Source organism: Necator americanus, chromosome II (genome assembly GCF_031761385.1).
Source record: "Necator americanus strain Aroian chromosome II, whole genome shotgun sequence".
Taxonomy (NCBI): domain Eukaryota; kingdom Metazoa; phylum Nematoda; class Chromadorea; order Rhabditida; family Ancylostomatidae; genus Necator; species Necator americanus.
Window position 1 is genome coordinate 40,324,440 of NC_087372.1, and position 13,341 is coordinate 40,337,780.

Here is a 13,341-nt window from a genome sequence, read left to right on the forward strand (position 1 = left end):
TACTCCTCTTAAGGTTTCGTTAAAGTAGTTCCGACAAGGATTTAGATAGAATTCTTCTGGAACTAAAAATTCTTGTTCTCTAGGCTAGTGACTCATTCCAAAAAAAAATTTCCGAACAACGCTTCTGATCTGCTGCAGAGGAAATCACCCCTGCAAAAGCAAAGCAATGGGCCGCCTACCCTCATGCTCCTCGCTTTTTCGCCTGAAAATTGAGATCCACCAAGCTCTTCTATCATTTTTTTTCTGCCATCGTACATCTCATTCAGACGTTCGTGTTCGCTGAAATTACCTTCATAATGCTACGATTTTCACCGCTCCTTTCACTTTCATGAATTCCTCTTTTGGTTTTTTCCGTGGAAATTAAAGTTTTTTTTTTCTCGATCCTATCTCATATTGAAAGGAATCGTGAAGACATTGATTTTCCCTACGTCAGTGGTGCAACGACGTGAGGAAAAAAAAGCACATTACAAGCTTTCCACGTTTTCCAGAAAATTTGACAATGCGGCGGTGAAAGGGAGAGAATCATGGATGACGTAGGATTGAACGATTCCATGGTGGAATGTGGTTTACAGCCACATGATTATCTTGAGGTGAGGTTTCAGAGGGAAAAAGAGGTTTGTTTGGAGATTAAAATCGTTTTATTCTCAGCAAATTTGCGAAGCTATGAATTATTTCGGCGGATTAACATTGAAATATTTTCAAAATAAAAATTTTGACATCTAAACGTCATCTAAGCTTTTCCATAAAGTCTGGATTAGTTGACATCGATCTAGATTCATCGACCGAGTGACTTTTCCAGGTGGAATCCAAAGTTTCGGCTTTCGGCTTACGTATCCAGAAAATCATGAAAAGCTAAGGAATAAAATTAGAGGCAAAACAAATTAAAGCTGGTTTTTTGAAAAAGGCTTCTGAAATTCCATGAAAATCTGAAATTCCTGAAAATTGAAAAACCACATAACTATGTTATTCTACACTAAATCTTGTGTATAGTTAACTAAATATAGTGAATTTATACATAATTAAATCCAGAATCGGATATATGAATGTAACTCCTCGTATCGTTTAGTTTTCCATGATTTCGTTCTAATTCCAAGAGGAAAAGCTGCGAAGTTTTCAGATGACTTAAATAATATTAAGATTTAGTTACGGTCCTAGAAAAAATTTGCAAAATTTTCTACAAGTAATTTTTCGATCGTCTAAATCATTATCCTCCTGTCCTAAAAAATGACGTCTGTGTTTTAATTAACGATTTAAGTCCTCACTTCAAGTTTTGGAGGTTCTAAAAAATTTTTCACTATTTTATGTCTGCCATAAAAATCTTAAAAGCAGGCCGTCACGAAATTGACGTACATGGAAACCGCAGCGAATCTGTAGAGTTCGGGTTGTAGATTGCGGAACAAAGCGTGAAACTCTGTAGATTACGGAACAAACAAAAAAAGCGTGAAAGACGCCGCTCTTTCCTACGATTTCAGCTTCAACGCGTCATACTTCTGCACGCGCCGCGTCGTCGAGCGAGCGGGTAATGAGCTCAGTCTATGCAGTAAAACTAATGTATAGGCAGCTGAGGGGATTGGAATGTGTATTAAGAGACGTGTTCTAACGTACCTCGTAGGAAAAAAAGGCCGTTCCCACACGCGTATTTAACGACGACTAGGTTGAAGATGAGCGGAGTCATGCTGGGTTCCGTAATCCACAACCCCGAACTCTACGGGGGGATTTCCGTACTACGTCAATTTCGTGATTCGCTGCCTTTACACAATAAAGGATTTCTAGGATTTTTTTTTAAAAAAAGTAAGTAGTAGTTCCAGAAACACGCATTTCTCGTTGCCGTTGCGGTGTACTTTTCATAAAAGAAGATATTTCTATTGCGGATTTTATAGCCAAGCGCTTTTCTGAGATTAAGCTTTTTTTCTACTTTATAAAAATTATACCCGTAATAAAATAAAATGATACGCAGCCACTCCTATGTTTGTTTCGAGGGCGAACGTCGTCCATCTTTTATTCTTGTTTTCGCTTCCTCCATCCATCAACAGCAACAACCATCCACTTACCCAACGACCGTCAATAGGAGGAATTTAATTTATAACCATTTCGAATAAAATTTTTTCAAGAACTAAGAAGAATTCGATGGCGTTTGTCTTCATTTCGATAACAAAACACTTTAGGTACTTTTTCTTCTTAAAATTTCTTCTTTCTTTCTTTTTTTAAGATCTTTCTTTTGCGTTACTTAAACTCACTATTCGTACAAATTATGTCGAGGCGGTGCAATCCTCGAGTGCACATTTACTCCACCTGTGGAACTGGAAACGTTTCCAAAAGTATTTACTTGAAAAACAGACTCTTAAGTCTTAAAATCTTAAAATCTGAAATTCTTATCTTAAGAATCTTGAGAAAAGTCTTTAAAAACAAAAAAGAGAAAAGAAAATCTTAAAATTAGCACTACAGCACTTTCTTCTGGAGACAACCGTAAGGTATTGAGGGTTTTTTCACTTAACAAATCAAAATAAACCTATTTTTCTTTTTTTTGAGCTGAAAAATACAAATTTTTAGACAAGAAAGCTTCCGAATCCAATTATTAACTGTAACATAACTATCTGTAAATATAAATATAATGTAATAAATACAATAGACAAATATAATAAATATATAAAGATAAATAAATAATAAATAAATATGTAACAAAGGTAAATATAGTATTATATATATAGTTTTATTTTAGCTCTTATCTATTTTTTATTTGTTTTTTGTTTACAATTAACTAATTAATTGCCATTATTTAGGTGAAATTCTTTCTGATCAGTGTCGTAGGTAGCCTTATAGGACTTTTTGGATTGTTTGGAAATGCATCCACAGCGCTTATTCTCACAAGGTTGGTTTTTTTTTTTTTTTTTTTTTTTGAAAAAAAAATCTTATATTCGTTGTGAACGCTACTGCACTAGAATTACAAAATTTGCTTAAATATTTTTTCCTTATTTTTCTTTGAAAAAAAGAGACCTTTCTACCTAAAAAAGAATCTTTTCCTTTCTCCCCTTAAAAAATCTTTCTATGTCTAAAAATACATTTTTTTGATGCCATTACAGTCCTCAGAAATTTTTTTTAAAAAATTGATTTATTAGTTTTTAATTTTTTTCGCTCTTTTTTTTCTCCGCTCCGAGCTTCTTTTCTACTAAATTCCTCAGACCATCAATGCGGAATCCGAACAATCTGTTCCTTACGGCATTGGCTGTGTTTGATTCATGTTTACTGATCACAGCATTCTTCATCTATGCTATGGAGTACATTATCGAATATACTCAAGCTTTTGATCTCTACGTCGCTTGGCTCACCTATTTACGGTAAGTGACGGGATGCTTCTATCTTTTTCATCTTCTTACTATTCGCTTAGTACGTGAAATGCGAAAAAAAATCCCGCAAATCTCACCACAAATGTGATCAAAAACGAAACATTACGGACAAAACGTTTCTTGCAAATTTAAAAAATAAAGTTATTTGCTCAGTATTCAATAAATTCCACTGTAAATTGGATGTCCTCAATGAATCAATGGTCAGATTCGTAGAAAAAATTCAGAAAAAAAAGCAAAAAGTTCAAAGTAAAAAAATAAGTAGTATCGAGTTTGATAAGCTGTACATGAGCTTGTTAAATAAATTTATTGTCTAACGTTTTGGCAATATCGCTTTCTTCAGAAAAAAAAATAAATTACAGTAAATTCACAACTTCTTGGATTCACATATGCAAAAATTTTAGGTGTTTAAAGCTGCTAAATAGGTTTTAGTTTCTGTAAATGAGTTACTTTTTCTGGTTTCACGTTCTTCCGCCAGTTTTTTTCTCTCCTTCTGAGCACCTCAAAATCCACGCCACTGATTGAAATGGGGCCTAAAAACTGCGTGTGCAGCGCTGATTCGGTTAACCGCATATGCACATGTTTACCAGTTAACGAGCAGTGGCTAAGAATGTGTGTTTGTGTGTTTCAGGAAATTTTGAGGGATCGAAATATGCAGCACGGGGAGTGGGAACGAAAATTATGAAACCAAAAAAAAAAATAAAAGTTATGAAATAAAAGTAAAATTAGCGCTGTTTGATCATCAGTTAATGTTTTTTACTGGAAAAACTCCGGCTTTCAACGATAATTGATCTTCCTCATATATAAACCTATGTGGATAATTGACCTTTGTGGAACAACTAAGCAAGTGAAATCGAAATTTTACTATTTCGAAGAAGAAAAGAAATGAATAAAAACCGTGATGTGCATAAGAAAAGGAAACTGTTCACGAACAGCCATCGAATGGAAAAAAATCGGCTACTTTTGTCCTCAGCATAAGCGGATCGCGAAATATCCGTGACAGAGTCGTTTTTTGGGGACATTCTTTTTTATTATATTTATGTTTATTTTATGTTTTTTTTTTTATTTTGTTCTTTTTTGTGGAGGTATCCTCATACCTTAGCTGATCCCCCACAGCTGAGCTGCTTTTTTTCTTGGAAAACTTCGGCTCTCAACTATAACTGATCTTCCTTATATAATACTCTGTGGATAAATGGACCCTTATGGAAGAAATAAGCACATGAAACCACCAAGTTCCTACTTCTAATCAATTTTACGATTTTGAGAAGAAGTATCAATTTTGAGAATTTTGAAAAAAAAATTTGAAAATCAGTCTTGAGAAGAAAAAACGAATAAAACGACAATGTGTATATAGGAATGGAATTTTTGCAAACACACTTTTTTTTAATAATATTTATTGTTATTTTATTTTATTTATTATTCTGTTAATTTTTTATTAAAAAGAAATTCTCCCAATAAGACCCTCCCGGAGCATTGATTGGGGCCAACATCGGGTAAAACTGGTGAAGCGTATTATTGTATTATCGACCTTGCTTGCGAACTTGATTTTTTCTATCACTGTCTATCTATAAAACCATCTATAAAACTGTTATCTATCTGTAAAACTATTATTTATAAGATTATTTATGTGTATGAGTAGGATTTTAATGATTTCTCTCTTTTTTTTCTTCCAAAAATTGATCATCTAAGAATATTCGTCGTCTTGGAACAATCCGCTCAACTCTCTACTTTTAGAATAAACTGAATGTTTCTCAGTGCTTCCAGTAGACGAAAACACTCCAGAGGATTGGCGAGTAATGGCGAACAGCTGAAGTTGTTTCAAAATGTACGGGAAATCAAAAATCGTCCAGAAAACTAACATTTGGATTTGGTTGGGTGAAGATTTTCGTATGCACAAAGTTACCTGGAAATTCGGATCTCTCTCTCTCGGTGGCATGGAAAAAAATAGGAACGGTATCTTATAGTATCATAAATTAATTATCTTCATTTTTTACACATAACATCTTAACACTCTTCGAAACCATTAACATAAACAAACTGTTGTCAATCTATCTATCCGTACACCCACCACCACTCAACGGATGCCTCAGAATCCGAAGAGAATCCAATTAATTCCGATTTCACTTCATGGCGTTGTTTACAAGCACCGTCAACAGCATCCCAACGGCAAGTCTTAGCAGAAAAACAAGAAGTTTTTTTTCTTTTTATGAAGGGGATCTCAGTTTAGGTGCAGACTTTGCAGAGTTTGGTGTTATTTTTTCACAGTTTTTCAGGTTTGCTTTTGCTCTCTCACATATTTCTCAAACGGGAAGCGTATATATCACTGTGGCAGTGACAATTGAACGATATTTGGCTGTTTGTCATCCGAGACGTAGCAAACAAATGTGTAATTCAGGTACATCTTCGTTTTTTCAAAATTTTTTGCTGCCCCTACACTTAAAGTTATATTTCCTCTACAGAAACCACCCAAGTGCCTAGTAGAATATATTTATGTTTTTTTTTTCTTTTTTTTTCAGGAGGAGCTGCTTGGACGATTCTAGGTGTGACAACGTTCGCCGTACTTTTCAATGCAACAAAATTTTTCGAACTTGAGGTGTATATTTGAAATGCTTATATGAAGTCATCCAACTATCAATATATACTCTGCGCAATTTGTGTTTAATCGAGCGACCGCGACGCGTCTGCAGTAATTTTTGTCCGGCTCACGCACTCGCGTCGCGGTTGTTCGGGAAAACAGAAGTGTTCGATTTGATTCTGATCAGAGAAACCCAACGAAATCGTCCACCGGTGGTTTTTTTTACATATTTCTGGATTCGGTAAGTCTCCACATACACTGAAATAGATGATCGATAACTGTTCTCTGTCCGTCTGTCTACTCGTCTGCCTTTCTCATTTTTTTTCCTGAATTTTTTTTTGCTTTCGGGCTACCAAAATACGTCAAAAAAATTATTCTGTGAGAATTAATGTAGAATTAAGTCGGAAAAAAAAACAACTTTAGCTATAATTTAATCTTCAGGTTACGATAAATCCTGTATGTCCTGATGGGAAAAATTGGCAAAGTTATATTCTATTACCATCAGTGATGGCAGCAAATCCACTTTATCAGCAGGTATAAGTTAATTCCAAGAAATCAATGTTTTTCTGGAAATAATAAATAAAAAAATTTCAGGTGTACGCATTATGGTTGACAAATATTGTGATGGTATTTTTACCATTTCTTACACTACTTGTACTAAATGCTTATATAGCGTATACGATACGTAAAAGTCTAGAAAAATTTGATAATCATCAACAAAAGTGAGTTGTAGTCTCGTTCACGTACGTACATACGTACAATCTTAGTTATGTAGCTTAGTTGCCCTCGTAGAGATGTGATATCTCCCGGATGTGAGATCCGTCGTCTAAGCTGAGTAGTGACCTTACCCCCTTGGCTTTGTATCATTATTTATAGCTTTGTATCATTATCCTTTTCCCTCAGCTTTAATAATTATTTGTATATCTAGAATAATTAGTGAATTTCCCTTTGGCTGTGTGAACGGCTGCGATTCGTGGATTTCAGATCAATAGCAGCAGCCCTATCGAATACCACTAATGTAGCCCGCGAAATAGCCAGGTGACAAAAAAAAATAAGTGTGCCATATCTATCTATATGTATATATTTGCATACATAGCCTGTTTGTTTGTTTGCTGCATGAGTAACTATTTATATATGGTATATATATATGGTGCGATACCGTACAAATCTACCGTAACCTCCCGTGGAAACGGTGAATTTGTACGCGTCACACGGTGTGAATTTGTTGCGCCATCAAGCTGTCTCACGCATCGCTTCGCGGTGTGGAGCATTGTTGATGAGCTCGGATTTTCGTTTCTCCTCATGTAATATCAACAAGGTCACCTGGAAGCTCTCCCCGCTCGCTCTATCAACATTGTTCCAGAAAGTGTGTGCAAATTGTCATATTGTTGTATCATGTTGAGATTAAAATCAGGATTCACAAGAACACGCTGTCACATTGTCATTTGTTATGCTTCCATGCAATTTTTGCTTTTTTTCGCCCAGCAACATTCGCTTAGCAGCTAGCATTTTCATATTTTCTAACCTTGTTTTCATTTCCCCACCACACTTTCGCAAATTTTTTTCCCTTCCACACAGGATCGATAACATATCGACAACTAATTTTTATCCGAAACAAAACACTAACCAATTCCCCGTGGAACAAGCATTTTGAAATTACCGCCGATGACATGATCGTGTTGTGTTCAGGTTACCAGATCGAAGCGAACTGAAGGAGAAAAGCAGAGAGGCCACTCTTGTTCTCGTGATCATTGTGTGTATTTTTCTGATTTGTAATTTTTGGGGATTTGTACTCACACTTCTCGAAAGGATCGTCGATCATGAAACATTGGTAATGGTTTTTTTTTTTTTTTGAGAGAGAGAGAAAAAAATTCTAATACAAAAATAATGACAACAGTGATAATTTTATAGATCAATTATACATACTGCTTCATTGTTTCGTCCTTACAGTGATCATAGATCAAAAGCCATAGAAAAAAAAACCAAATGTTTGCATACCTCTTAGAGACCTTAGGGCACTGTCTACGTTCATCAAGCTCATATTGCGGTAGTCTAATATAGAACAAGTTATTTTTAATAACGTAATAATAATAATAATAGTGATAATAATAATAACAATAATGATAATAATAATAATAATAATAATAATAATAATAATAATAATAATAATAATAATAATAATAATAATAATAATAATAATAATAATAATAATAATAATAATAATAGTCAAAATATTTACACAAGGATACGTCGTTGCATTGTTTGTGATTTTTTTTCTTTTTTTTTGTGGTTAAAACACTTCAGTGATGGAATGCCTGTAAGGCAACATTTATGTGTGATACGTCACCTTTTGGTTAGTTTTGTTGATCGAAAAAAACACGCAAACAACAAAAAAAAACACAAAGAACAAAAACTGAAACAAAAACTTCCAACCTATTTGCTGAGTCGGGATGCTAATCACTTTTAGTGCTTTGTAAAAAAGGAGATGAACATATTACCTAAAAAGGTTCACATAGATGACCTCTTTATTAAAAATAAACAGTCCTATTCTATTCAAGTGTGTTTTATATGCAATTTTTTAAACAATTTTTGAGAATGGTTCAGGATGGAATCCGTACGCCTACGTGGCGGGCGGCCCTAGTTCAATTTCAGCATTTAAAAATCCAAATTACCAATCAATAGAGAATTTTTCATTAAAAAAAACAAACGCTAAAAAAAACTAAAAAAAAAAACGAAACGAACGCTCACATATGTAGGGACTAAGCGCTTTCTTATAGAACATGATTATTTCTCAGAAGAAAAAAATCCTCGAAATCTCTACCTGTCGTAATCGATTAAAGATTATTCCAGATGGTTGAACATCACACGTTCTACACATTCTCTCGAGAAGCGATTAATTTTCTTGCGATCATTAATTCTTCAATTAATTTTGTGATTTATATTGTTTTTGGAAAAGAGTTCAGGTGAGCGTTGAGTCGATGCTGGTTTCTTTTCTGAGACCACAGGCATTTTTTCCCCTTTTTTCCCCTTGAGAATTGAAAAATTACTTTTAGAAAAGAACTCGTAATCGTCTATGGATGCGGGATGCGTGGAATCACTTTGAAATTGCCTGTACATGACAAGTTCAATATTTGGAGAACATGGGGAAAACGTGCAAAAGACGTTCGTCGATCCATTAGCCTAAGTGGACGAAGTAATTTAAGTACCCATGCGGTAAGAAGTTTTTTTTAGAAGAATGACGAACGACGAAGAATCCTACTATATTCAGCTATCGTCAGCCTCAAATCTGGATTTTCCTGCCTTAGAACATTTAGAGCAGACACGTTTCCTTCAGGAAACAACACATGATAAAAATGGAAATCAAACAAGAACGGAGCGTTCACCGATTCGAATAATACAAAATGGATCAGGTAAAAAATCAAAATGATTTTTTTACATAAAAAAGGATACCCACAATTTTAAATAAAATAAAAGTTTTCGCCTTTTTCCTGCTTTTTTTCAAATGAATGTTTCAGCTCTTTCGCGTTTTTTTTTTCTTCAAACAGAAGCTTTCGCTTTTTCGCACTTCTTTTTCTCAAGAGAAGGTTTTCGCTTTTTTCTTTTGAAGCAAACATGAATCTATAAAAGAGTACTTGCCTAAAATTTGAAGACTTTTACGAAAAAAAAGTCATTGCGTTAAAACACAAAAGATCAATCAGTTTGTTAATTCCCATTGATCCTCCTCCAGTTTCGACTTAAAAAAAATTCTCTGATCCCTCTTTCCCTCAAGTTTGAGTCAAAAAAAATCTCTGCAGTTACTAAATGCCAATTAATCTATATATCTGACTGCTTTTCTGATTTTCTGCTCGTTTCAGTATTTTCATTTCATTTCAAGTTCTATTTATTAGTTTTTCACATACCCTCAAAATGTTCCATGATCTCAGCTGCATAGGATGATTTCAATTTTGTCAAGAGCTCGTTGTAGCTGTCGTTTGATTTGCACTTCGTGAGAAAAACGTCACGTGACGTGAACGTCGTTAAAATAACTTGAAAGGAGGTCAGAAATTGCGTTGGGATCTTTCCTTACGATAATACCGAGCTGACTTTAACCTTTAAGCTAAGTAGTTACACTAAGCTTCTCCATTCTAACTCATATAGATCCCAGATTTACCTCGTGTTAGCCGCATCGCCGCTTTACTCGTTCTTGGTGTTAAAAGTAGAGGTTAAAAGCATTTAACTAACTTAGCTTAGCTGTGAAGAACTCAGCGATGGATCTGTTTACCGGCTACGCTGTGGAAAAAAAACGGTAATTGTAACCGAAATACATCCTGGATGTCGCAGCGTAAATGTCTGGACGTACCAGCCCGTGCTACATATGTTAGGGAGTGACTTAAATCCTTCACAAATGCCCATATGGTTTAAGGCAGCATTCCACGAATCTGACGTAGAGATGGAGTTCTAGATTGTGGGGTCAGGGGTGGTTCTGCTCATCTCTCCCTAATTGTCCTACAAAAAACAGCTTGGGAATCGCTTTAGTTCCTACGAGGAACGTCAGAACGTTCCTCTATGTCATCGAGGAGAAGTCATTGATCTTCGACCGCTCGCACGTGGATGCAGCGCGTGTACAAAAGTGCTGTGTTGCAACTGAAATCGTCGTGAAAATCGGAGTATTTTATACTTTTACTACAATTAGGGACAGATGAGCGGAAACACCCCTGACCCAGCAATCTACGACCCCATATAAAGTTTGCTCATCTGAAATCCACGCCACGTCAGATTCGTGGAGTGATACCTTTAACCCTCACCTTCTGGAATATAACCGAAGCCGAGCCGAACTTTTTCAATTGGCTAAACAAATCATCTAAAGTGGAATATTTCTTATGGAATAATCTGTATAATCTATATTTTACAAACAGTACTCTTCCGACATTTTACGTACATCGATCACGCGCACGATCACATTGGATAAGACATCATGGATATTCCTGCTGAGTGAGTTCTATACGAAGCACAATCACAATTTATATAAGAGAGATTGTCAACGGCTACATTGTAGCTACACCGCACAATTCCTTTTGAATGCACCACTGCACAAATCACCATGATCTCCAATCGATCTTATCGATATTCTGTACTGTTCCCGTATGTCTCTGCACATCCAACAATGCCTGGCGAACATGATCGGTCGTGTTTTTCTGCAACACGCGACAAAAAATCAAAAAGATTTCCAGAATTAAATTTATGGAACTTTCTCAGTTCTTCATTTGGAGAAATGAATTGACTGTGAGGAGACAGGAGGACATGGATTTGCTCAATTTGAACTCCTCATTTCCTCATTTCTTCGACCTTATCCCAAATATCTTCCATTTCATAGGTATTTTTCCATGTATAAATGAAGAGAAAGTGGTTATCGTTGATCAAACGTTTCGGGAATCGCCAACGCGTTCGACTCCATTCTGGAGATGAGAGAGGGTCCCCTTCTGGAGAGAGGGTCCTTTTCCCTCTGGACAATGCTGGTACCAGGTTATCCCTAGCCGGAAGGATGAGAAGCTTTGTTACCCCGAGCGGTTCCGAACCATCATCGTGCAGTCGCGCCTCAGAACGCCTCTTACCACAGCGGCACATTCCCATCCACCATCCTTTCTCTTCATCGATCTCTTCGGAATGAGCCGGATGTTGCGAAGGACTCCTCGGTATACTCTTCCTTCCAAAAGGATAACGAATCTGGTGTCAACTTACCCACTTTCCAGGGGATGAAAGGGTTCGTTGGGCTTAGAGATTTCGAGCCATCGATCAATCAGAAGCTGCCGAACCTCATACCACTGCGCTACCTCATAGCACCACTTGTACTCTCCTTTTTATCAATCCTTCCAGAATGAGCCAGAAAATGAATTGCGGAACCCAACCGTCGTATCAAGTCAGGGTATTGGTCTTTGCAGCTGCACAGGTATCGCAACAAATTATTGACCCCAGGGAGGGGAGGGGAGGAAAGAGTTTCGTTGAGCTGGGTGCCTTCGGCACAATCGACCGGTTCTACGGTAACGGACCTCTTATCGCTGCTCTCCACCCTCGACCATAACCTTCAACTCCTATATTCGTTGTGTATGGTACGCGTGGTCGGGTCAAAACGAGATCAACAACGGAGAGTTGCGTAAGCGGCTGCGCGCTCGAAGCGGTGCGGTGGAGCGCAGCGGTTGCGATCGAGGTGGGACCGTGGCGAACTGCAGAAATGGGTGGCGAGGGTCCTTACACGATCCGAACCGCTACGCTCCACCGCGCCGCTTCGAGCGCAACCGCCGACGCAACTGTCCGTGTTTCATGTCGTTTTGATCCAACTATATGGAGCATGATGTGACATAACAAATTTAATGTCCAAGATATTTTCTAACTGATCAATCGCTATTATTCTGCACTTTCTTTGCACTCATCCACAATTTATCTTCATCCAGAATTAAAATCTATTGTGTTTTTGTTCTTCAGCAAAACCAAATAGGTTGGAACCTAGCAATGGAAGCACTGGCCGGAGAATGACGCTCACTCTGTACTCGGATGTAGATGGTGAAATAGTGAATGGTCATATTTTATTCTCATCAGATGAAGGAACATTATGTTAAATTCTCTTCTTTTTCCTTTTTTTCGAATATTTATTAGAAATGTAATAATAATAATGTACCATTGTCATGAGTCTCTCTTTTCATTAAATTATCTTTTTTCTTCTAAATGAGTGCGATTAGAATGTTTGTTTGGTGCTATAAGTATTAGATCAATGTTCTTAGGTCGGTCCAATGAACGGCCCGATATTCTCGATGTGCCTTATCGACAATGTTCGACAATAATTCTGCGCAAAGAGTTGTATTTATTGTGTTATTTTGTAGAAAAATTGCTCCAAACGCTTAGACATTGAATTTGCTTACATGAAAAAGAAAGTTTTCTGATTACGGTTATATCTCTTTTTATGTTTCATATTTGTCACAAAATTGATAAATCTTCGGAATGTTTCCTCTTGAACTGTTCACATTCAAATCGGCTCCAGAGTCTACCGGCTGTGCTTAACGTGATATCCGAGAAAAAAGGGTTACTGGATAGTCATCTGATCTTAAGGTACGATGTTCTCTTCTACTTGTAGCTATGAAGCCCAACAGTAAACTTAGGACTTTCTTTGTTGGGCGGATATAGTTGGGTCAAAACGACATGAAGCGCCTACAGTTGCGTAAGCGGCTGCGCGCTCGAAGCGGTGGAGATTGGGGTCGAGGTGGGACCACGAAGCGAACTGCACAGATGGGTGGCGGTAGCGAGGGTCCTTACACGATCCAAACCGTAACGCTCCACCGCGCCGCTTCGACCGCAGCCGCTTGCGCAGCTGTCCGTGCTTTAGGTCGTTTTGACTCAATCTATAAGGTGTTTGATCGGATAAATCACGTTCGATTTCACCCTTTCAGTCTCTGA

The 13,341-nt window shown here is 36.9% G+C and overlaps 1 protein-coding gene across 3 annotated transcripts; it reads left to right on the plus strand.

The window, feature by feature from the left end:
• Window positions 1–524: 524 nt before the first annotated feature.
• RB195_020898 (uncharacterized protein) lies at window positions 525–13,341 on the plus strand (the record flags this gene model as incomplete). Of its 3 annotated transcripts, XM_064189428.1 has the most annotated exons (15): window positions 525–590; window positions 2,781–2,869; window positions 3,180–3,335; window positions 5,615–5,736; window positions 5,858–5,934; window positions 6,358–6,450; window positions 6,511–6,638; window positions 6,901–6,954; window positions 7,606–7,747; window positions 8,767–8,879; window positions 8,970–9,129; window positions 9,185–9,326; window positions 12,376–12,461; window positions 12,929–12,996; window positions 13,335–13,341. In XM_064189428.1, the coding sequence occupies 15 exons, from the start codon at window positions 525–527 to the stop codon at window positions 13,339–13,341; spliced, it is 1,503 nt and encodes a 500-aa protein (XP_064045308.1). The 3 variants fall into 3 exon arrangements, with proteins under 3 accessions (XP_064045308.1, XP_064045309.1, XP_064045310.1); XM_064189429.1 differs by lacking the exon at window positions 6,901–6,954; XM_064189427.1 differs by lacking the exons at window positions 12,929–12,996; window positions 13,335–13,341 and having other exon boundaries at window positions 12,376–12,509.